Below are 24,408 nucleotides of genomic sequence, written 5' to 3'. Positions count from 1 at the left end.
TCAGGAGTGAGTCTAATTGCTGCAGGAACCCTAGCCTTTATCTTGCTTTTGTAACCACTTGGAAGTCCAATTTACTTTCTGGTCAATGGTAACCCCTGGATATCGATAATGGGGAGTTCAGCAATGGTAATGCCATTGAATGTTGAGAGGTAGTCATTGAAGATTGTCACTGCCTGGCAGTTATGTGACAAAAAATGATAATCGCTGCCTATCAGCCTAACATCTCGTGTTTTGAGTTTATGATGGAGGCAAGGTCTCTGATGAAGCAACTGTTGGTGGTTGGGCCTGTGGACATCCTGTAGAGATGTACTGAAGTTTAATGTCTAATCCCCAAAAGCCATACCATCTTCCTTTGTGTTAGGAGTGACTCAACAAGCAGAGATTCTTCACCTCCGCCCCCCCCCCCCAGTAATCCCATTGACACCAGTTTTGCTAGGGATCCTTGATGTCACACTTAGTTAAGTGTGACCTTGATGTCATGGGCGGTCACTTTCACTTTACCTGTAGAGTTCTGCATTTTTGAACCAAGGCTGGAATGAGGACAGGAGTGGAGTAGTCTTGTTGGAACCCAACCTGAGTGTCCATGACCAACCTGCTGCTAACCAAACACTGCTTGATCACATGGTTGATGATACCTTCCACCACTTTATTAATGATCAAGAATAGGCTGATTGGACAGTAATTCACCAAGTTAGGTTTATCCTGCTTTTTGTGCCCAGAGCAATTTTCCACATTGTCAGGTCAATGAAGTTGTTGCACTTGACCAAGCATGCAGCAAGTTCTGGAGCTTAAGTCTTCAGTACTACTGCAGGAATGTTGTCAGGGCCAATAGCTTTTGCAGTATCCAGTACCTTCAGCAATTTCTTGATAATCACGTGGAGTGAACTGAACTGGCTGAAGACTGATATCTGTGATAATGGGAACCACCAAAGGAGGGTGAGATGGCGCATGCCTTGCCAATTCTGGCTAGAGAGGTGTTGACACGGAGGAGCCTGGAAGAACACAGCAAGCCAGGCAGCATCAGGAGATTGAGAAGTCAACGTTTTGGGTGTAACCCTTCTTCAGGACTGGGTGTGTGTGTAGGGGGGGAAGCTGCAGATAAAGAGTGTGGCAGGGGCATGGTGGTGAAATGGGGATAGGTGAAACAGGTAGAGAGTCCAACCTGGTTGGTCAATGGGAGAAATGAATCCAGTTGGTGGCAGAGAGCAATGGAAGGGATGGGGAGAGGCTGGGAAGGGAGTCAGGGCATGTTAAGGGAGGTTATTTGAAATTGGAGAATTCAATATTGAGTCCTCTGGGCTGTAGGCTGCCAGGAGGAAGATGAAGTGTTGTTCCTCCAAATCAAGGGGGTGGCCATGGGCACCTGGATGGGCCCTAGCTATGTAAGCCTCTTTGTTGGCTATATTGAACAGTCCCTCTTCAGTACCTACACAGACATTGTGCCCCAACTCTTCTGCCATTACATTGATGACTGCATCGGCGCAGCGTCCTACACCCAGGCTGCACTGGAGCAGTTCAGCGACTTCACCCACAACTTCCACTCTGCCCTCAAATTCACTTGGTCCACCTTGGACACCACCCTCCCCTTTCTTGACCTCACCATTTCCATCTCTGGTGACAGTCTCCAGACGGACATTTACTACAAACCTACAGACTCCCATAACTCCCTGGACTATACCTCCTCCCACCCAATATGTGCAAAAACTCTATCCCATTCTTCCAATTCCTCCAGTTCTGCTGTATCTGCTTGGACGAGGAGATATTTCTCTAACGAGCATCCCAGATGTCCACCTATTTTGGACCATGTATTTTTCATTCCTCCATCATCCAGACAGCCCTCTGCTGCATCACCTCCATTCCCCGTTCCACTGCTCTAAACCCCTTCCAATGCAATAAGAACAGAGTCCCCCTTGCCCTCACCTACCACCCCACCAGTCTCTGCATCCAACGTATCATCCTTAAACACTTCCACCAACTCCAACTCGATCCCACCACCAAGAACATCTTCCCCTCCCAACCCCTCTCCGCCTTCTGCAAGGACTGTTCTCTTTGACAGTCCTTGGTTTGCACCACTGTCCCCACTGACCCCCTGAATCCCCAGATACCTTCCACTGCAACTTGAAAGGATGCAAAACCTGCCAGTACACCACCCCCTCACCTTCATTCAAGGCCCCAAACAGTCCTTCCAGGTGAGACAGAGGTTCACCTGCCTCCCTTCCAACCTAGTTTACTGCATCAGATGCTCCTGATGTGGTCTTCTCTACATCAGGGAGACTGAACGTAAACTTAGGGAATGGTTAACCAAGCATCGCAGCCGGGCCGGACAGGACCTCCCAGTCACCACCCATTTCAATTCCCCCATTCACTTCCTTTCTAATATGACCATCCTTGGCCTCCTTCATTGCCAAAACGAACCATAGTACAAATTGGAGGAACAACACGTCTTTCGCCTGGGCAGCCTACACCCTGGAGGACTCAACATTGAGTTCTCCAATTTTCATTAACCTCCTTCCCCATCCCTGATTCCCCTCCCAGCCCCTCCCAATCCCTTCCACTGCTCCTTGCCAGCAACCAGATTCATTTCTCGCATTGACCAACCAGGTCATACCATCTACCTGTGTTCACCTATTCCCATTTCACTACCCTGCCCCCACCACCCCATTTGTCTGCAGCTCCCCCTACACCCACCCGCCAATCCTGAAGAAGAGTTACACCCAAAATGTTGATTTCTCCACTTCCTGATGCTGCTTGGCCTGCTGTATTCTTTCAGCCTCCAGTCTGTCCATATTGGATTCCAGCATCTGCAATTTTTATGTATCTACAGAAGTGTTGAACTAGGGTTGACCCCCTGGCTAGATGCTAATAGTGGAGTTGAGGATATGCCTGGCCGTGAAGTTAAAGATTCTGGTTGCGTACTATTTTATTACTGATGGGTGCCTAGTCTTGACTGGCTAGATCTGTTTGGAATCTATCCTATTCAGCGCAGTGTTCATACCACTATGCAATGACTGTGTGGTATTCCTATTTCTGTTTATTATATTCATTTTTCTTATTTCTAATGAAGGGCTTTCTTCAAAGGGAAGGAATTGATTTCAGGTGAGAGTGGCTGCCCTTGACATCCAGGTCACATCTGACTGAGTGTGACAATAAAGATTCCAAGCAAAACTGGGGTCAATGGGAATCAGAGGAAGCCATTCCGCTTGTTAAGTCATTCCTAACACAAAGAAAGATGGTTTCAGTTGTTTTGGGCCAGTCATCTAAGCTCCAGGACACCTCTGCATGTGTTTCACAGGATAGTGTCCTAGTTCCAAACACCTTGAGCAACCTCACCTTCCCTCCATTCTAATCTCAAGCAGATATATGCACAATATTCAGCAAAGTTCATAATTCCTCAAATGCTGAAGCAGTCTATGTCCATGAGCAGCAAGACCTAGACAATATCCAGGTTTAGGCTGACAAGTGGCAAGTAATGTTATGCCACACAATTGCCAGACATTGATCATCTCTGACAAGACAGAATCTAACCTTGTTTCTTGACATTTAATGTGATTATCACTAAATCCCTCATCATCAACGCTCTGGGTGCTACAATTAACCAGAAAATGAACTGGATTAGCCATATAAATACTGTGGCTTCAAGAGCACATCAGAAGTTATGAATCCTGCAATGAGAAATTCACCTCCTGACTTGGAAAGCCATGTTCTCAAGGCACAAATCTGGATTGTGATGGATTACTCCCCTGAATGAGTATAACTTCCACAACATTCAAAAAGCTTGATATCATCAGGTAAAAGCAGCCTGTTTGATTAGCACTACATCCACTGCATTTCACCCCCTCCTCCACTGACACTCAGTGGCAGCAATCTACAAGATGCACTACATAAATTCACCAGGGTTCCTATGACAGCACCTTCCAAACCCATGACCACTACCATCTAGAAGGATAATGGCAGCAGATACATGGCAATATTGCTACCTGCAAGTTCCATACCCCCATCCTGACTTAGAAATATATCACAATGCCTTCAATGATGCTGGTTTAGGATTTTGGACAACGTTCCCTAGTGGCATTTTCAGTTTATCTATATCAAATGGATGGCAGCTGTTCCAAAACGTAGCTCATTGTTGCCTACTGGAGAGCAATTAGGGATGGCCACAGATGCTGCCCAACCAACACATTCCATGAATATATGATGGTAAAAATAGTTGTGACTTTTTTATTCATGCTCTCGAGTTCCCCAACTGGCAAATTCCTGAGTAGACACTGGGGAACTGGTTCTGTGTGTTACCATTTATCTGCAACTGGGGAATGTCAGAGGTAAGAAGTACAGGAAAAGAAACCTAAAAGTGGGAAGGAAACATGCAAAGATGAAGAACTTCAGGCATGAGTAACTATCCATTCACAGTTCTCTGCTGGAGATATATTCTAATGAATCATTTCAGAGATGTTATTACACACCTCTGAAGCAAGTGGTACTTGAATCCAGCCCTCCCAGTTCAGAGGTAGGGACATTACAAATGTACCACAAGAGTTCTTTGTTGTTCTTTACATCCTTAACACTACTGTGACCTTTAAGTTTGTGTTCAGGAAACATTCAGGCAAATTTATATTAGATAAATATTAAGCAATACCGCTATCAGTGTTTCCTTTCAGAGCTGGATTTGCCATAATTAATCAGCACCATCTGTGGTGAGAATTTTCCAGATGTTCCTGGAATACTATAATTAATATATGTTTTATCTGTCTACTCTGCTGTAACTAACTAAACAAGTCATTGCTATTGCAACATCTACCGAAACATTTAAGATTCTAAATCTCCGAAATTGGGTTCATGTTGACCATCATCCTGTTCGTCCACCATGGCTGTGTTGCTACCATAACACTTTGCAGCTCTCCATCCATTGGCAACATCTCAGTATCTTGGCCTGAGAGGTTATCATGATTCATTACTGTATATCTTGCACATATTACGATTGACATTAAGTGTCCTGTAATTGTTTCTTCTTCTCCATCATTATTATTAGGTGATTATGTCAATTCTCTGAGAAATCATCAATATTGTTCATCCACAGTTGTTTGTCATTCAAAGAAACTCATTTCATTGCAGTATTGACCCAGTCTTCAAGATTCTGTTCCAAGAAATGACTGTATATGTTGGCTCAGAAACCATTTGGTTTGATGCTTTGTCTGCTTTTTAGATGGTATCACATTTTCAAAAAGTGACCTTTTATCCTACAATGAATATTGTGTAAGGCTGGACATTTCAAGTCATCTTTCTTGAAGCCACACATGTAACAAGATGCTGTTATGTTTTAGTTTTTTGCACAGTGTATGTTTTCCAGCTGAGTGATTGGTCTCCTCAGCTTGAATGTTGCATTGTGCTTTAAATAGTCAACACTTGCAGTAAAATACTCTGAATTGAATTGAACTTTTTTTCCGAATAATGACTCTTGAACAACTTTCTAGATGTTCAATCCAGTGCTATTTGGATCCTTATCTCAGAGTTAGATTTTCTTTTGTTTGAAGCAGTTTAGAGACTGATGTATCTCCAAGACCAATGACAACTCTGTCAAAAAATGAACTTTTCTTGTAAGTTTCCATGGCTGTGTGGTTAGGATTTTACACATAGAATCATTACTGAAGCTATCTATAGATTATCCTGGAAGTTAGTATCTGCTCCTGAAGCATGAACTCACCAGTGTCATGTTTGTTCTTAAACTGAAATACAGATCAAAAGTTATTGAAGTGGTCAAACATAATTTGTTTCTCATTGATCTTTTTTGTATGGAACACATGATCAGATATTCTACCCATATAGTAGGTATGCTAACCTGTTCTGCATTTGATTTGTTGTCCAGTCTTGAAACTGTTTGAAAACTTAGGAATGGTGCTCTTCACATTTGCCAATTTGCTGATTTATCAAATGGATCTGATAGCTTGAAATTTTTTGTTGGAAAGATCAATAGAGTTGAATTCTGGTGCATTAGCTGATTGTTGATTGGGTATGTGAAGTTGTTGATTATTTTCTGGGATTTTGATTTCCTTGTACTGGCGCTCCATTTTGTTGCCATGTATGCTTCATTGCATAAAGTTGCTGTTGAATCATTGTTGTTGTGATGATTAGTGCTGCAGTATGAATTGGAGATTTTCAATGTGATAACAGAAAGGGTTGATGAAGATAACACAGTCGATGCGCTTTAAATGGACTGTCAAAAGGCAAATTATAAAGTACCACATGACAAGTTTGTCAGTAAAGTTGAAGCTCATGCAAAAAAACTGACAGAGGATACCAAGTAGGGTGAGATACCGGAAACAGTAGTGGTGAAGTTCTTTGTTAGGCTGGAAATATGTATACCATAGGGTTTTCCAGTTTGGTAGGATAATCAGTGCTTTTCATGATCAACATTAATGTCCTAGACATTGGTGTGTAGGATACAATTTTAAAACTTGCAGATGCCAAATATTGCAAACTGTGAGGAAGGCGATGATAGACGTCAAGGTGACATAGACAAGCAGGTGGAATGGGTGGACTTGTTGGAGATGTAATGCAGAAAAGTGTGAAGTGATACATTTTGTTGGGAAGATCAAGGAAAAGTAACATAAAATAAAACATACAATTCTAAAATGGGTTGCAGAAGCAGAGGACATGGGTGTATATGAGCACAAACCTTTGAAGGTGACAGGGCAGAGAGAATATTAATAAGGCATACAACCCCCTGAACATTATAAATAGAAAATATAAAATGTGAAGGTTATCATGAACCTTTATAAAGCACTGGCTCAGCTTCAACTGGAATATTGTTTCCACATTTAAGAAGGATTTGAAGGCATTAGAGTGCAGAAAAAATAATAGCAAGAATGGTTCAAAGGATGAGTGATTTCTGTTATAGGAATAGATTGGTGGAGCAGGGGTCCTTCACCTTAGATGGACAAAGTTTCAAAAAAATGTCATAGAGTTCTTCATTATGAGCTGTCTGGACAGAGTAATTAGGCAGAAATTGCTCCCCCTGGGGACCAAAATGATACTTATATGATTGGTTAAAAGAATTGGAACGGGCAGTGTTTGGGATTCAGAGTGCACTTCCTGTGATGCACATTCACTCACTGTTTTCAAAACGGAATTGGATAATTATCTGAAAAGAAAAATAAAATTGTAAGGCAATGGGAAAAAAGGCAATGCTGTGGGACTATCTGGGTTTCTCTTACCGAGAGCTATCGTGACCATGACAGATCAAATTGGCTTTCTTTCCATTGTAACCATTCAATGCTTCTGTTCTTGGATTTGGTAGCTGGTAAGCTGGGGTTGATTTTACCAATCATTGCTGTCAGCTTCTGAGTGTAATGTGGATTTATAAAATCCAATCCAACATCTCTTTAGTATTATTGGTCTTGCCCTCCTTAAAGATTCCTCTCCCACCTAATGCATTTTCTAGTTCAAGGTTGTCAAACTTCTAACCAGTGTCACTTAGCTTTCAGTTAATTATCAATTAGCTTTCAGAGTTGAGGAATGATGTGGGCAGTAGTACTGTTTTTCATCCCTCTGACTTCCCACATTAGGAATGTATTACAGCATGAATAAAACTGAAACCCAACTCTATATCCATGGAGCTAGATTTTAATCTGTTGCACTGCATATCAGTAAAAGTTAATTTGGTTATAATTATTAACACTGATACAAGTTATTGTATGCTACAACTCAGCACTGCTGTAGAGCATACCTGATATTAAACAGCATTGTGGTGTAATGTGCCTGATAATATTCAGCACCCTGCTATTGTACAGAATTGACAGATAGCATATCGACTTTATACTGAAATATATCTGATCATATTCCAGAACATTTCTATTTTGCAAGATTACAAATTGTAATGTCACAATTTGTCAGTTCATGATGTATTTGATATTGTCAGAATGTTTTAGAATTTAACTGATGTCAGTTACTTGGTGCAAGTAATCCTAACATTAATTAAAGAACTCGATGTCATAAATTTTACTTTCAGGATTTCCTTGGTCAAATTTTTGTCACGCTGGGAGAAATTATTGGATCTACGGGCAGTCGTATTGAAAAAACATTGACGTGAGTATCAGTGTGGAATGATTACTCTGTCTGTACAATTAGAACAGGTGGCTATTACCTAGAACTGTTGAATCAATGTTGAATCCAGAATTCTGTAAAGTGCCTAAAGATGGAAGATTCAAGCATTTTTCTTACACAGCAACCTATTCTGATCTTAAAATTGCCTTTCTGAAAGAGTAATGGCAGAAAAATCAATAATAACTTTCAAAGGGGTGTTGCATATGTACTTTTGAAGGAAAATATTGCATTATTCTGAGGAAAAGGCATAGGAGCTGGAACAGACATGATGGGCCATGTGACCTCATGTGCTCCATAATTCTGCATGTGTAAATCCTGTTTATACATCTTTTCTATCTGATCCCACTTAAAGATGAAGGCAGGCAGAACATAAAATCCAAAACAGGGGAACAGCAATGCAGGAACTCATGCATTACCAAAAGATTATTTACTGATTTTTCTAGAAAGTGGGATGTTCATCAACTTTGGATGATACCTCTGATTAAGAACCTTGATTAGGCTTCGTTGTGAAGCTACTTAAATGTATGCAAGCACTTTTTCCACCTCGTGGTTTTTACTATTGGAAAGGCATTTTTTACAAACACTAACAATCAGCTGAATACTTTTTTAACCTCTCTGCCTTTTGTAGGTTTGAAAGCAAATGCATCAATTCACATAACTCCATTGACTGAAAGAGTAGCTGATTAAGATAAGATTATTTAAGACGCACGAAAAAATATCACCATTCCTTTATATATGATACAGCTGAACTCACAGCAGTTTTAAAATGTTTGTAAGCAGTCTATTTAGCTGGAAAGCTGTGTGAAACAAACTGGTCTGATACCCATGATGTGGAGGTGCCAGTGTTGGATTGGGTGGACAAAGTTAAAAATCGCAGAACACCAAGTTATAGTCCAACAGATTCATTTGATAAAGCTGTTCATTATAAGCAGACTGGAAAGAATAGTTACTGAGAAACCTCTCCCCTTGGAGACCCAAATGATACTCATATAATTGATTTAAAAATTAGAACAGGGTGTATTTGGTATTCAGAGTGCACTTCCTGTGATGCACATTCACTCACTTCCTCACCTGATGAAGGAGCAGTGCTGTGAAAGCTTGTACTTCCAAATAAGCCTGTTGGACTATAACCTGGCATTTTGTGATTTTTAACTTGGATTGAGACCCGACTTATGCGATCTGAGAACCAATTAAGTTATAGTGATGTATTCTTCATTGCCTTACCTCTAGATGAGGTGACCTTGGTTCAAGTCCCACCTTACCAGAGGTGTGGTAATAATGTATCTGACTGGGTTGATTAGAAAAGAGCTACAGGGATCAGGTTTCTTTAGCAGAGAGGTAGTGTTCCTACCCGTCTGAGTTAGAATGTCTGGGTTTCAAATCTTACCATCCCAGAACTGTGCCATTAACATTTCTGAACACGTTGATTAAATAACTACATGTTCTACTTGTGATTCAGGGATGTGCATAGATCCCTGAAAGTTGCCACCCAGGTTAATAGAGTTGTTAAGAAGGCACACATTGTGTTAGGTTTTCTTGGTAGAAGGAATGAGTTTCGGAGCCATGAGGTCATGTTGCAGCTGTACAAAACTCTGGTGTGGCCACACTTGGAGTATTGCGTACAGTTCTGGTCACTGCATTGAAGGAAGGATGTGGGAACTTTCGAAAGGGTGCAGAGAGGATTTACCAGGATGTTGCCTGGTATGAAGGGAAGATTTTATGAGGAAAGGCTGAGGGACTTGAGGCTGTTTTCATTTGAGAGAAGAAGGTTAAGCAGTGACTTAATACAAGATGATCAGAGGATTAGATAGGGTGGACAGTGAGAGCCTTTTTCCTTGGATGGTGATGGCTACCATGAGGGGACATAGTTTTAAATTGGGGGGTAATAGATATAGGATAGATGTCAGAGATAGGTTCTTTACTCAGAGAGTAGTAGGGGTGTGGAATACCCTGCCTGCTACAGTATTAGACTTGCCAACTTTAAGGGCATGTAAATGATCATCGGATAAATACATGGATGATGATGGAGTAGTGTCAGTTAAGTGGACTTCAGATTAGTTTCACAGGTTGGCACAACATCAAGGGCCGATGGGCCTGTACTGCCCTGTAATGTTCTGTGTTCTATTCTTAGAACCTTAATATTCTTATTTTTCAGGTTTATTAACAGAATCACCTTCCTTGTGAAATCTCTCACTTTTCTAGTTGGGAGCTATGATTCATCAATTTTCCATTAACAATGCTGCTCAAAACCTGATCAGGACTAAATTACCACTAATTATGATGGTTTTACACTTCAGATAAGACATAATATCTGCTTAGCTCCTAGGAACAATACCTGGCTCTGGTGAGGTAGTGTCCCTACCCAAGGACCAGGAGGCCCACTTTCAAGTCCTGTCTGCTCTAGAGGTGTATAACAACATCTCTGAACAGGTTGGTTAGAAAAATAGGTTAAATAAATATTATGTGGATGGCTCTTGTGTCAGTGCCCCACCTCTGATCCAGGAGGACCCGGGGTCTGGTCCCTTCCCTTCCAGAGCTATCTAAGTGCTGTGTTTTTATTTTTTTTTAAATGTAACCTATTTTTCTGATCAAGCTGTTCAGAGATGTTACTACATATCTCAGGAGCAAGTGGGACTTGAACCTGAGCCTCTCAGGATGAGGCGGGAACTGAGTGAAACTAACAGAATACTGAGAGGCCTGGATGCAGTTGACATGGGGAAGATGTTTCCACTCGTAGGAGAGACCAGAAACTGAGGGCACAGCCTCAGAGTGAAGGGATGGCCCGTTAGAACTGAGATGAAGAGAAATTTCTTCAGCTATACAGTCCTAGATTCACTCGCCCTGGGAAACAATACCTCTTTATCCTCTCAATCTTGTATATTTCAAGGAAATTACCTTTCATTCTTCTAAACTCCAGGGAGTATATTCCAACTTACTCCGCTCCTCACCACAAGGCAACCACTTCTGCCCTCAAATCAGTACAATAATGGGGCATAATTCAATGGAAAAAAAAAGCTCCAGTCACCTTAAATGCCTGGAGTGCCTTCATTAGTGGATAACTTATTTTTGGAAAATGACTGTATTCACATTTGATCAGACCATCTACGAAGTTATTCTTACACAGTATTAAAGGTGAAATCAGTACCATTCTGTTCGAAATAGAACCTGAATCTCAGTCCTTCCTTCCTTGACTGGGAAACAGCACCAACCAGCATTGCTACATATTCACAAGCTTTTAATTGACCTTATTAAGAACTTGGTGTTAGGCTAGTGACAGAATGTGAGTGCTAATAAGTTCTTCACATGTTAGGTGTTGTGATTTCAGATCTTCTGTAATTCTTGGTAAATATTGCTCAATTTTCAATGTCTTAGACACATTGAATGTGCACTAACCCTGACACAGTATATGTCCTGTCACAGTCGTGTGTTTAAGAGCTGAAATGACACCATAACTTAAAAGAATGAAGCTTGAGTGCATTATTAAAGTATTGCCAGCACAGCGGTGTGTTACTGCCATAGAACAATCCGTGTTGTTCTCTTGGGCTTTAGGTAATTTCACTCTTTTCAGGGAAATAATTTATGGGAGCATGGCAGATGTTAGATCTGATAGTACCAGACAGAAAGATCCTGTTATCAAACAGTGTGACCTAAGCTGCTGTGCTATTATCATAGAATATAAATTTCTGAGTTCCATATTCTTGGAGGTTTTGAGGAATTGTGAGCTTGATTTTTTTTTACACTCACTTAAAAATCTTTTTTTTTAAATTTTCATCAAGGTGCCAAATCGGGGCAGTTGTGTATGTTAGATATGTAAACATTTCCTGCCTGGATACACAGACACTCTTTCCAATCTCATCCTGCACTCCCAGGTGCAGACTGATACCTTCTTAGCTTCCCAAGGTTAAATGTGTTTCCTGTTAGGTTGCTATGGTTTGCAAATCCAGAGAGATTGCGTATTGAGACACTAAGGTGAAAAAAATTAACACATGAAGTAGTGGTAGACAACAGCAAGGAAAGGAGTATGAATGACAGGCGGAAATTGATAGGGCTCAGATAAATTGCAAAGAATTGATATGAGAGAGACTGAAGCCAGTTGAAACCTAAAGGTGCTTTATTATATACACTTTCAAGAGGTATCAGCATCATTCTGTCGACTAGCATTTGTTGCTGATCCTTAACTGACCTTGAAAAGGTATTGATAGATTGCAATGGTCAAGAAAGCAACTTATGTGGTGCAGGTTCACCTGCAATAACGTTAGGAAGGGTGTTTTATTATTAACCAATAGTCAAGGAATAGCGATACAGTTTGAAGTCAGGGAGTGCGGCTTGGAGAAGACTTTGCAGTTAGTGGTGCTCCCATGTGCCTCTTACCTGACCTTCTAGATGGTAGAGGTCATCAGTTTGGAAGATGCTGTTATAAGAGTCTCAGCAAGTTGCTGCAGTGTACATGTGGTGTGCACAGCTGATACTGTGTGCTGGTGGACATGGGGGGAGTGAATGTTTAAGGTGGTAGATGGGATGCTGACCGATTGAGATCCTGTGTCATGGATGATTTTGAGCTTCTTGAGTGTTCTTGGAGCTGCAATCATCCAGGCAAGTGGGAGTATTTTATAAGACTGTAGCTTTTTGTCTTGTAGATCACAGACATACTCAGGAATTGTGTTACTCATTGGAGAATCGCCAGCCTCAGATATGCTCCTGTAATGACGGTATTTATATGGCTAGTCTGGCTCAGTTTCTGACCAATGCTTACCTCCAAGATGTTGTCGGTGTGAAATTCAGTGATTAAACATTACAGGAAAATGGTTAGATTCCCCTTTATTGGAGATTGCTGTTGCCTGGCAGTTCTGTGGCATGAAAATTGTTTACCAATTATCAGTCCAAGCTGATCATGTGAAGCTGTTCACATATGGGGAATAGGACCTTTGTGCAGTCTTTCATTTCTGGGTGTCATCTGCTGGTGTCACACAGTGTTCAATTGTTTGGTTCTGGACCAGAATTTGCTTCATTTGGTTCACAAAAGCTGGTGGCCGAAGAAGACACAATAAGTCCTGATGATGGCATTCCTGATGAAGGGCTAATGCCCAAAACGTCAATTCTCCTGATCCTTGGATGTTGCCTGACTTGCTGTACTTTTCCAGCGCCACACTTTTCGTCCCTGATCTGCAGTCCTCATTTTCTCCTCCACAATAAGTCTTGTGGTCTAATTTGAACAGTTATTAATATTTGAACATAAAATAACTGAAATTCTGTGTTTTAAGAAATTAGCACAGCACACATTAAATTAGCACTGATATCATCACATTCCATCCATTTAACACATTAAAATTGGAGACCAGCTCTCGATCTTTACTTCACTACAAACAAGTGATTTTAGGCTGATAATGATTCATGGCTTGATTTGTTTCCACATGTATACTTCCACTGGATCCATGTAAATCCCATTCTCTTATTATCAAACATCTAACAATAGAACACCAGCACTTCTGTCTGGATGTGTTCTTACCTTGCAGGAGTTGATATTTGGGCTGGCTTTCAAGCAGATAAAAATGGAAACGTGTGAACCTGCACAAAAAAAGAACTTATTTCACTGAGGAAGTTACCAGAAATGTCCCAGGACTGGAGATTCAACTGGCGAGAGAGAAGGTGAAATTGAAATGAATGAGCATTAGTGAGAAATTATTGAGGCTGAAAGTTGACAAATCACCATGAACTGAAGAATCTGTATCAGAAGGTTGAAGGAGGTGTGATAGAGAAAGAATGCCTATGGTGCAAAAGGAGGTCATTCAGTCCACGCTAACCCTTAGAAGGGCATCTCACCCAGACTTAGCCCCCTATGATATCCCATAACTCCACATTTACCATGGCTAATTCAACTTGCCTACTCATCCCTAAACACTACAGACAATTTACTGTGGCCAATCCAGCTAACTGCACATCTTTGGACTGTGAGAGGAAACCAGAGCACCCTGACGAAACCCAGGCTGGCACAGGGAGAATGTGTAAACTCTACACAGACAATTGCTCAAGGGTGGGATCAAAACCAGGTCCCTGCCTTTGTGAGGCAGTTGTGCTAACCACTGAGCCAGATGTTATTTTCCCAGACTCTATAGGTTCTAGAATAACCCTTTGGATTGGAAGGAAACAATTTACGACTATTTAAGAAGGAAGCCAGGGATAAAACAGAGGACTACAGACTGATGAGCCTTACACCAGTAATAGGGAAAATGTTAGAATCTAATATAGAGAATGGGATAAAGATACCAAGATGATAATGATCCAATTGGGCATAGTCATCATGGGTTTGCAAATGGGAAGTCGTGTTTGACAACGTTTTGGACTTATTTTAAAAGGTGTCATCTAGATTTTCAGAAGGCTTGTCATAATTATCTTACAGTAGGCTGGTTAGAAAATTATTAGCACATTGGATAAAGTCACAGAGTTATCGACATGAACAGCACAGAAACAGACTCTTCAGTTCAACTCGTCCATGCCGACCAGATCCCAATCTAGTCCCACCTGCCAGCACCCAGCCCATATCTCTCCAAACCCTCCCTGTTCATATACCCATCCAAATGCCTTTTAAATGTTGCAATTGTACCAGCCTCCACCACTTCCTCTGGCAGCCCTTTCCACACATGCACCACCCTTAGGTCTCTTTTATATCTTTCCCCTCTTACCCTAAACCTATGCCCTCTAATTGTGGACTCCCCCATGCCAGGGTAAAGGCTTTGTCTATTTATCCTATCCATGCCCCTCATGATTTTATAAATCTCTATAAGGTCACCCCTCAGCCTCCGACGCTTCAAGGAAAACAGCCCCAGCCTGTTCAGCCTCTCCCTATAGCTCAAGTCCTCCAAACCTGGCAACATCCTTGTAAATCTTTTCTAAACCCTTTCAAATTTCACAATATCTGTGGACATCAAATCTAATATTTCCAAATTTTTGGATGATAGAAATATTTTCTGAAGAAAATATAAAGAGCTTCAAGAGGATTTGGACAAATATAGTGAATGGGTTCAGACATGGCCGATAAAATATAATGTGGAAAGATGTGAGTGTAGCCACTGTGTTAGGAGAAACAGATGTGCTGAGGTTGGAAAGTGTAAATGTATGACGAGACTTAGCTGTCCTTGTCAATAAGTCACAGAAGGCTAACATGCAGGTGTAGCAAAGGAAGATTAATGGACTGTTAGACTTCATTGCAAGAGGATTCGAGTACAGGACCTGTGAAGTTTTGCTTCAGTTGTACAGGTGCCTGGTTAGACCAAAGCTAGAATACTGTGTGCAGTCTTGGTCTCCTTATTCCAGCAGATGCATTATTACTAGAGAGGGAATGTGACACAGATTCACCAGACTTGTAGCTGGGATGGTGAGGACACTGTCTTATAAATAGAGGTCTAGAGCAGAGGAAAGGGCCCTTCAGTCGTTCAAATCTGCACTGGTCAAAAATAACCACCTAGCTGTTCTGATCCCGTTTTCCAGCACTTGGCCCATAGCCTTGTATGGTTTAGCATTACAAATGCACAACTAAATACTTCCTGTCTGCTGTGAGGGCCTCTGCCTGTACCACCACACTTACAGACAGTGAGTTCCAGATTCCCACCACCCTCTGGGTGAAAGTAATTTTCCTCACATCTCTTCTAAACTTCATGCCCCTTCTCATAAATCTGTGACCCTGGTCATTGATTGCTCCACCTAGAGGAAATAGAATTGACCAAACAGGACCAGTATTCTCTAGAGCTTTGAAGAATGAGAGGTGACCTTATTGAACCTTACACAGTACCTAAAAGGATAGACTGGGCAAGATGTTTCCCTTGTTGCGGAGTCTTGAATCAGGGGACACATTAAAAATAAAGAGGATACTACTTAAGTACATAATAAGGAGAAATTGTTGTATTCAATTCTCTGCCACAGGGGGCTGTGAAAGTAATGAAGTGTTGTTCAGCCCTGATCAAATGCCCTACAGTGCAGAAACTGGCCCAATCACATTGACCCTCCAAAGAGTAACCCACCTCCCTCTGACTAATCCACCTAGCATAAAGGCAATTTACCACAGCCAATTCACCTAACCTGCGCATTTTTGAACTGTGGGAGGAAACCCACGCAGACATGGGGAGAATGTACAAACTCCACACAGACATTCACCCAAGGCTAGAATTGAACCTAGGACCCTGGTGCTGTGAAGCAGCAATGTTAACCACTGAGCCACCGTGCCACCCAATGGTGGGGTAGACTCTGTGGGCTGAACGGCCTGCTCCTGTTCCTCTCAGCCTGTCAATAACTTCAGGAAATATATGCAAAAATAATGTTTATAGATTTATTGGACTTGCCGGAGAAAGCATTATTATTTAAAATATTAGCTGAACGGTGAATCCATTGGACTGTAAAGAAGATTATTTCCTTCCTGATTCAATTTCTTCTTAATTAATCTCATGAAGTGTAAAAATTCAATTCAACAGTTTTCTATTTAAATTAGCCGCCACGTAAAATTTTAATTAGGCCCAGACTGCAAAAGATAATTAATTATTGGACCACACATTTTATAAACCCAGTCTATGATTAAAAAGACAAGGAATTTACATTTTCTAAAATGGAATTTATTTTATCCTTTCATCAAATAAGGAGAAAGCCACAGAAGCAGTGTTCCTGTGGAAACCTGTTTCAGTGCTCAGATCAAATTGCATGGAGTCTCAGGTCTAATTGATGTTGCTATATAGAGTGCAATTTTCTTACGTCACTGTGAGTGCTGTGTACTCCTCACAGGCATGTGGGGGAATCCAACTCCCACGGTGCTCCTGCCTGGTCTTTGTGTGAGCAGAGAAACAAGTTAGATCCAAGGTGACCACTTGCATCTTGGAGAGGGTGGAATTAAATTATTCACATGATGTATCAAAAATAGAAGTGTTAAGATTTTTTTCAATCTGGCATTCAGCTCCTGCTGGGGAGCTTTGTCCACTGGAAACTGATGTCAGAAATAGGAGTATTTCATGTGAGTTTCCAAAATGGATGGCACTAATTTGCCACACTAGGCACAACAGCACTAAAATTTTGCATTTGTGCTAGACACTCTTTGTTGAATGTAAGACATTTACAACTTTTTAAGTTTGTTTGATCTTTTGTTGATTTCAAAAGATATCGATTATGTTTACAAAAAACAGCAGGTCTGGCATCATCTGTGAAGAGAATGCAGAGTTAATGTTTCGGTTCGAGTGACCCTTTCTCAAAACCATTCTGAAAAGGTCACTGAAGAAGGGTCACTGGACCCAAAACATTAACTCTGTTTTCTCTCCATGGATACTGCTGAGTTCTACCAGCAGTTTCTGTTTTTGTTTTTATTTCTGATTTACAGCATCTGCAGTTCTTTCAGATTTTTGTTTAATCTATTCTATTTAGACCATCGCACCAGATACCACTCTGCAAGCACACACTGACCAAGGATCTGGGAAAACCATGGATGATTTGCACGGTGTTGTAAAACTATGCCTTTTGTAGAAATGAAAGACTAGAACGTGCATAGAGAATGCCATTTTCTTTAAAGATAATTGATTCAACCAACTTTAATATGCAGATCATTTGTCTGATAGAGGTTGTATTGTTATTTTAATTTGATTATATCAAGTTAGAGAATATCAGGTATTTTTATAAGCAATGCATCTGCTCAGAGACATGGATTTATTGGAGCATTGTTCTATGTTAATTCCTAAGTGCAAGGCTGTTTTTCTTTCACCGTGATGATAACCTCTCCTTTCACCAGCATTCCTGTACATGCAGCATTCAAAATAAGGACATAGGAGTCAATAACCTTCTCAGACCTCTGTCATTGACACCAGGCAACAACTTATTGAAACCTAGATTGAAAGTTTCTTCAAGGGTTCCTCCTGGGAAAAAAAAAATTCCACGGAATGAGAATGCAATAGAACGTGTGGAAACTTTAGCAAAAAAACCCCAAAACTTCTATTTATGTCACACATTTAACAGAGTAAAAACAGGTTTCTAAAAAGGGAGTGTGACCAGACAAAAATTGACATAAAGGGCTAGTTATTGTGATAGCTGGCTTTTAGCAAGGGAAGTGAAGGTGGAGAGATTAGAGAATGACTTTCAGAGCATAGTGCCTGATGACACTGCCAACAATAATGGAGTGATTACAACTGGGGATGTGAATGAGGGCAGAATCGGTGGACTGCATAGATCTGAAAGTTGAAAAGGGTGGCGCTGGAAAAGCACAGCAGGTCAGGCAGCATCCGAGGAGCAGGAGAGTTGATGTTTTGGGCTTAACCCTTTCATCAGAAATTCCAAAACATCGACTCTCCTGCTCCTCAGATGCTGCCTGACCTGCTGTGCTTTTCCAGCGCCACACTTTTCCACTCTGACTCTCCAGCATCTGCAGTCCTCACTTTCTCCTAGTTGCATAGATCTCTAACTTGTATAGGACAGGAGGAGGTTGCAGAGATGGTGAGGGACAAAGTTATGGAACAATTTAAAATAAGGTTGAGAATTTAAAATAAACAAAATGGAAGAATTTTAAAAGCACTCCATTATAATATAATATCCTTCAGATCCAGTCTCTGTACTTTGTATTAAATATCATTTGTTTGCAGCACTGGATGGCACTGTTGGTTATTACATAACCAACTAGCATTCACACTAAAATTTCCAATCTACCTTAATGTGATGTACAAATTTCCCTATGATTTGTCAACTCTAGGAACTATATAGGAAATGAATTGTGGTTGTTTCTTCTCATAAGAGTGCTGGATGAGTCCAGAGAATAAACAGCTACAATAGCCATGATAAATTCATATTTAAATAGCCACAGAGACAGGACAATAAGCAGACTGGTCCCCAAAATTCTACTGCGAACTGGCGTGCCAGTTTGCTGGCATGTTCCAGCCTCTAGTCCCATGTTGGAATACTAATTCTGAGAAAAAAAATTAAACATGGTTGAGAATTTATTAAGACCAGATTAGAGTGGTGCTGGAAAAGCACAGCAAGTCAGGCAGCATCCGAGGAGCAGGAAAATCGACCTTTCCGGCCAGAGCCCTTCATCAGGAATGAGGCTGGGAGCTTCAGGGATAAAGAGATAAATGGGAGGGCGTGGGGGCTGGTGAGAAGGCAGCTGAGAGTGCAATAGGTGGATGGAGGTGGGGGTAATGGTGATAGGTCGGAGAGGAGGGTGGAGCGGATAGGTGGTAAGGAAGATTGACAGGTAGTGCTGAGCTGGAAGGTTGGAACTGGGGTAAGGTGGGGGAGGGGAAAAGAGGAAATTGGTGAAGTCCACATTGATGCCATGGCGTTGAAAGGTCCCAACGTGGAGGATGAGGCATTCTTCCTTGAGGCATCGGGTGGTGAGGGAGTGGCAATGGAGGAGGCCCAGGACCTGCATGTCCTCAGTACAGTGGGACGGGGAGTTGAAATTTTGGCCACGGGGCAGTGGGGTTGATTAGTGCAGGTGTCCCGGAGATTTTCTCTGAAGCGCTCTGCGAGTAGGCGTCCAGTCTCCCCAATGTAGAGGAGACTGTATCAGGAGCAACAGATGCAAATAATGACATATATGGAAGTGCAAGTGAAACTTTAATGGATGTGGAAGACTCTTTTGAGGCCTTTGTCAGAGGTGAGGGGTGAGGTGTGGGCACAGGTTTTGCAATTCCTGCGGTGGCAGGGGAAGGTACCGAGAGGGGAGGGTGGGTTGTTGGGGGGTGTGGACCTGACCAGGTAGTTGTGGAGGGCACAGTCTTTATGGAAAGCGGATAGGGGTGGGGAAGGAACTATATCAGTGCTGGTGGGGTCTATTTGTATGTTGCTGAAATGTTGGCGAATGATGCGAAGATTGGTAGGGTGGAAGGTGAGGATCAGGTCGGCTCTGTCCTTGTTGCGGTTGGAGGGATGGGGTTTGAGGGTCGAGGTACGGGACATGGATGAGATGCATTGGAGGGCATCTTCAACCACGTGGGAGGGGAAATTTCGGTCTTTAAAAAAGGAGGCCATCTGGTGTGTTCTGCGGTGGAACTGGTCCGGCAGGGAGCAGGTGCAACGGAGGTGGAGGAATATGGGACAGCATTTTTGCAGGAGGTAGGGTGGGAGGAGTTTATTAAGACTACCAATGCGGACTGGAATTTTCCACGAGGCACGTGACTCCCTCACTGAAGCCACACCTCAACACGAAGGATGGAGATGGCTTCCTAACGGCAGACTGAGATAGGGCTGGTATTGTAAAGTATCAACCCTTTTTCACCACAACCCCATGGTAGTGAACCTGAGTTGCCCAGACTGTTGAGCTCATCTGGCAACTCTGACTAGTTTTAATATCAACTTGTCAAATATCCTACAGAGGTTGCACACACCTTGAAGCAACATCTCTCTCACGCACACACACACACACACAAACCTACATTCATCAGAAGCTCTCATATTGGACAGTGGGCCTAATATGCCATTGCTGGAGAACCTGGGAGCGCCAGGGGCTTGTTTGGACAGTGAGCACACTTTCTTTCCACGAATCATTAAAAAAAGTGCATGAGACATTAGCCCTACAATTGGGCAAGACATTGAGTTGCTAAACCACATGACTAAAATCCACTTCCATTAGCCACAGTGCAAACGGATGATGGTTTGGACAGAAAAGAAAAATGTCACAATGATACCGCTGTGAACATTCTGCTGTGATTGAGTTTCAAGTACAGTGCATTGCTGGAAGAGAAGAGAGTGAGCATCCAAGTTGTGGAATTTCTGACATGGCGATGCTTAATCCTGACATTGTACATGACCACTCTGAATATATTTCCCTCAATGACCATACATTTAAGCCATTAACAAAATAAAATTTCATTAATAATGTGCATGTATAATTTCCTCTGGAATTTTTTTCTTATTTGTGTTTCTGAATTTACAATTGAACAGACATTGTTTTATTTTAATGTTTGAATTCTGAAAAATCCTGTTTTAGTCTGGGAAAATCTTTTTTATTTTTCTGTTATGTTGATTGTCGGATGAAATGAGAAAAAGACTATTTCAAAAACATTGATTATGGAAGGAATTGCAGCACTGGTTAAAATCAAGCTACCAACACTTATAGTGAGTGCTGTTTTACTGTTACTTGCTCAGAGTGAGGAAAGGTTAGTTGCTGGTCAACTGGCAGCACAGAGGTGTGTACAAAATAAGATTTGGTCAGCAACAGATAACTGATTGGTTTGTGGACTGGTGACCAGCTACCAATGACAAAGGCTTTTGACTGCCATCAATTATATGATTGGCCTCCACGTAGCTGAACAGCTTGTAGGTGTGAATGATGAAGCCAAAACTCTTTGGAGCTCAGGAAGTCAGGGTGGTGTTCCTTTCCTTTGCAGTTAAAAAGTACCTAAAGCCTGAAAGAAGGTATTTTATTTCCCTCACCCGCTGCAATGAACTGTGGCTTTTAACTAGGAGGTCAAATACTTTGTAATTTGTGAACCAGTCACGATATGCCTCCTATAAGAAAGTGAAACATACCTGAGGAGGAAGAGAGATCAATGAACAGCAAGTCCTGACAATCAAAAGGACATGTCAGCATTCTCAGTGAACAGGAATGTTGAACTCCTTCCCAGTTTTACCCTCTACCTATACCACCATTTTCTTTTCTGTTTGTATGTATATACAGGGGAATTTATAAGGGGTTTAGGGTTTTAACTAGTAGAGAGAAACATTAGCAGTTTATTGTTGTTTACTTGTGGACCTTGGAACCTATTTACTTGTGATAAAGAGCAACTCTTGCGAAGCACAGAAACCTGGTCCTTGTTTTCAGTTCACTTGGCCTAAAAAGACAGGTAAATGAGGGAATTTGTTTTTATTTACTTGTGGGGTGTAGACATCACTGGCCTGCCCTAGTTGCCTTTGAGAAGGTGGTGGTGAGCTGTTGCCTTGAACCACTGTAGTCCACATGCTGTAGGCAAATCCACAATACCCCTAGGGAGAGAATTCCTGAATTTTCCCTAGAGACAGGAAAAGTACGGCGATACATTTCCAAGTCAGGATGGTGAACGGCTTGCAGGTGGTTAATTAATGTGTAATTTTGCATTATTTGATAAAATCTTTGACTTCTGTGACAGCACCAGGAATAGTGAGACCCGATATCCAAGCCTCTACAATCATAGAAGCCGCACAATATAGAAGCAGGCTTTTCAGCCCATCACGTTCACATCAACCCTCTGAAGAGTATTCCACCCAGGCCTATACCCCTTACCCTATCACCCTGCATTTCCCATGGCTAACTCACCAACCTGCACATCCCTGAACACTATGGGCAATTTAGCATGGCCAATCCACCTTACCTGCATATGTTTGATCGGTCGGAGGAAATCAGAGCATCTGGAGGAAACCCAGGCAGACACCGGGAGAATGTGCAAACTCCACACAGACAATCACCCGAGGTTGGAATCAAACCCAGGTCCCTGATGCTGTGAGACAGCCATGCTGCCCCTACTGAAGTGAGGCATGACATAAGATCACCAGGGGACTGTGGGTGTGAGCATATGTTGTAGTGTGGAATTGGAGAAAGAACTCTCCTGTTCTGTTGTACTAAAGTACTTGCATTTCCATCCAGCCTTTACTTTTTGAGTTCAGAGATTATTTGTGGCTGTCGAAAAAGCAACTCATTCCCTCATTAGTGTTAGTTATATGACAAAGCTAGAAAGATATATATTCAGTTGACTCACTCACCAGGTTATCCAACAGAGAGTGGATTTATCCTGTAGTCATCAAGGTGCAGCAGATTTTCTGAGCATTCTGAAAAGGTTATTTAAACAATGGTTAGATTCTATTTTTGAAAGAGTTAATCACTTTAATTCTTGGTGGTGTTTGATGGGGAAGCAGGGAGTGAGGTAGTAGGGTGAGTTGAAAACTTACCTGCCATATTAAAAATAGTTGGCTCAGGCTGTTTCTTCTTTTATGTTCCACCTGATGGAAATCATGCCAGCTATGATCCTCTGTCAGGATATGGCAGGTAGCAAGGTCAGTTATCGGAGTTGTATGTCAGGGGACCTGCTTGTGGGAAGCTCAGGGTGGACTTCATAGAGGAGAAACAAAGCTTTCTTTGTGATCCCCTGCTTCTCCTGACTCCACAAAAAAAAAAGCTTATACATAATCATTTAGTAGAACAGGACTCAAGTACTGCTGAAAAAACATACATTTTATCTTGCACTGATCAGGACTTTTGCAAGAAATGCCAGTGCAAAGGGAGAACATCTTTTACAATTTTGTTTTAATCAACCTGTTCAGACATGCCATGACACACATCTGTGGCTCATTGGATGTTGAGTCCAACACCCTGGCTCAATGGTAGGGACACTACCACTATGTGACAAGCGACCCTAAATTACCATTTTTACCGTCTGAGAGCAGAATACTGATTGGTTAGCAAGTGAATTCTCATTGGTAGGGACATTGCCATTGAGAATGCACCTGTTAATAATGATTGACAGTTAACTGTCAAGTGTTTAAATTTTAAACCAGGTAGGTTGACTCTGATTAGTCAATGCTTTCCCTGAGAAATGAAGCAGAGAATGATTGTCACCTGTGTCATAGAGTTGAAACAGATACGTTCTGTGTACAAGTACAACGTAAAAGAACTTATCCACTTTGGACCTCTTCTAACCTTGGATTTTCTTCCAATTACTTTGACCTCAAGAGAAAGTGAAAGTGGCTCTGATGACTCTTAAAATTACAGTTATTGACATGTATATACAAAGGGGTATACCATTGGCTTTTAGTGATGTTCTTGCTCCCTGTTTAGTAGAGCTTCTTAAAATTTGGAGTTTTACCATTTTTCCTTAAACTTTATTGTCACATGTACTCAAGTACAAAAGTACAGGAGCGCACCGAAAAGTTTTCAATTTTGCCACATATGGCGCCATTTTGGGTGCATGAACCTAGGTACAAAAATTTAAGAACAAGGTCAGTAGAAACAAGAGATAATGTTAAAACTGAGATCATAAATTCATTCGCCAAGGTGGTGTGTTTTTCTGCAGATATTTCCTCACCTCGCTAGTTGATATCGTCAGTGTGTCTTTGTTGTAGTGTTAGTGATCTGTCCTGCCTGGTATTTATGTGCCTGTTTTTTGGTACTTCCAAGTGGTTTGTATAAGGAGTCCAGCTCAATTTGTTTATTGATTGAGTTCCAGTTGGAGTGCCAAGCTTCAAAGAATTGTTTTGCATATCTCTGTTGTGCCTGTGCTAGGTTGGTTACATTGTCCCAGTTGAATTTGTGTCCTTTGTTGTTTGTGTGGTTGGAAATGAGAATGTGCTGGTCATGTCTGGCAGAGGCAAGCTGCTGTTTGT

General features: G+C 41.6%; 1 protein-coding gene across 1 annotated transcript in view; it reads left to right on the top strand.

Annotated features, from left to right (window-relative positions):
• LOC122558872 (copine-9-like) overlaps window positions 1-24,408 on the top strand; it is a 405,261-nt gene that overhangs the window by 175,585 nt on the left and 205,268 nt on the right. The window contains exon 6 of the mRNA XM_043707757.2: window positions 8,003-8,079. Within this exon, the coding sequence (XP_043563692.1) occupies window positions 8,003-8,079 (77 nt within the window). The remainder of the gene's footprint in view (window positions 1-8,002; window positions 8,080-24,408) is intronic.

This window comes from Chiloscyllium plagiosum, unplaced genomic scaffold, assembly GCF_037043375.1.
Source record: "Chiloscyllium plagiosum isolate Xiang-an unplaced genomic scaffold, Cpla_swu_hap1 HiC_scaffold_14, whole genome shotgun sequence".
NCBI classification, from domain to species: domain Eukaryota; kingdom Metazoa; phylum Chordata; class Chondrichthyes; order Orectolobiformes; family Hemiscylliidae; genus Chiloscyllium; species Chiloscyllium plagiosum.
The sequence above is the reverse complement of the archived record's forward strand: the minus strand, read 5'-3'. Positions and strand labels throughout refer to the sequence as shown.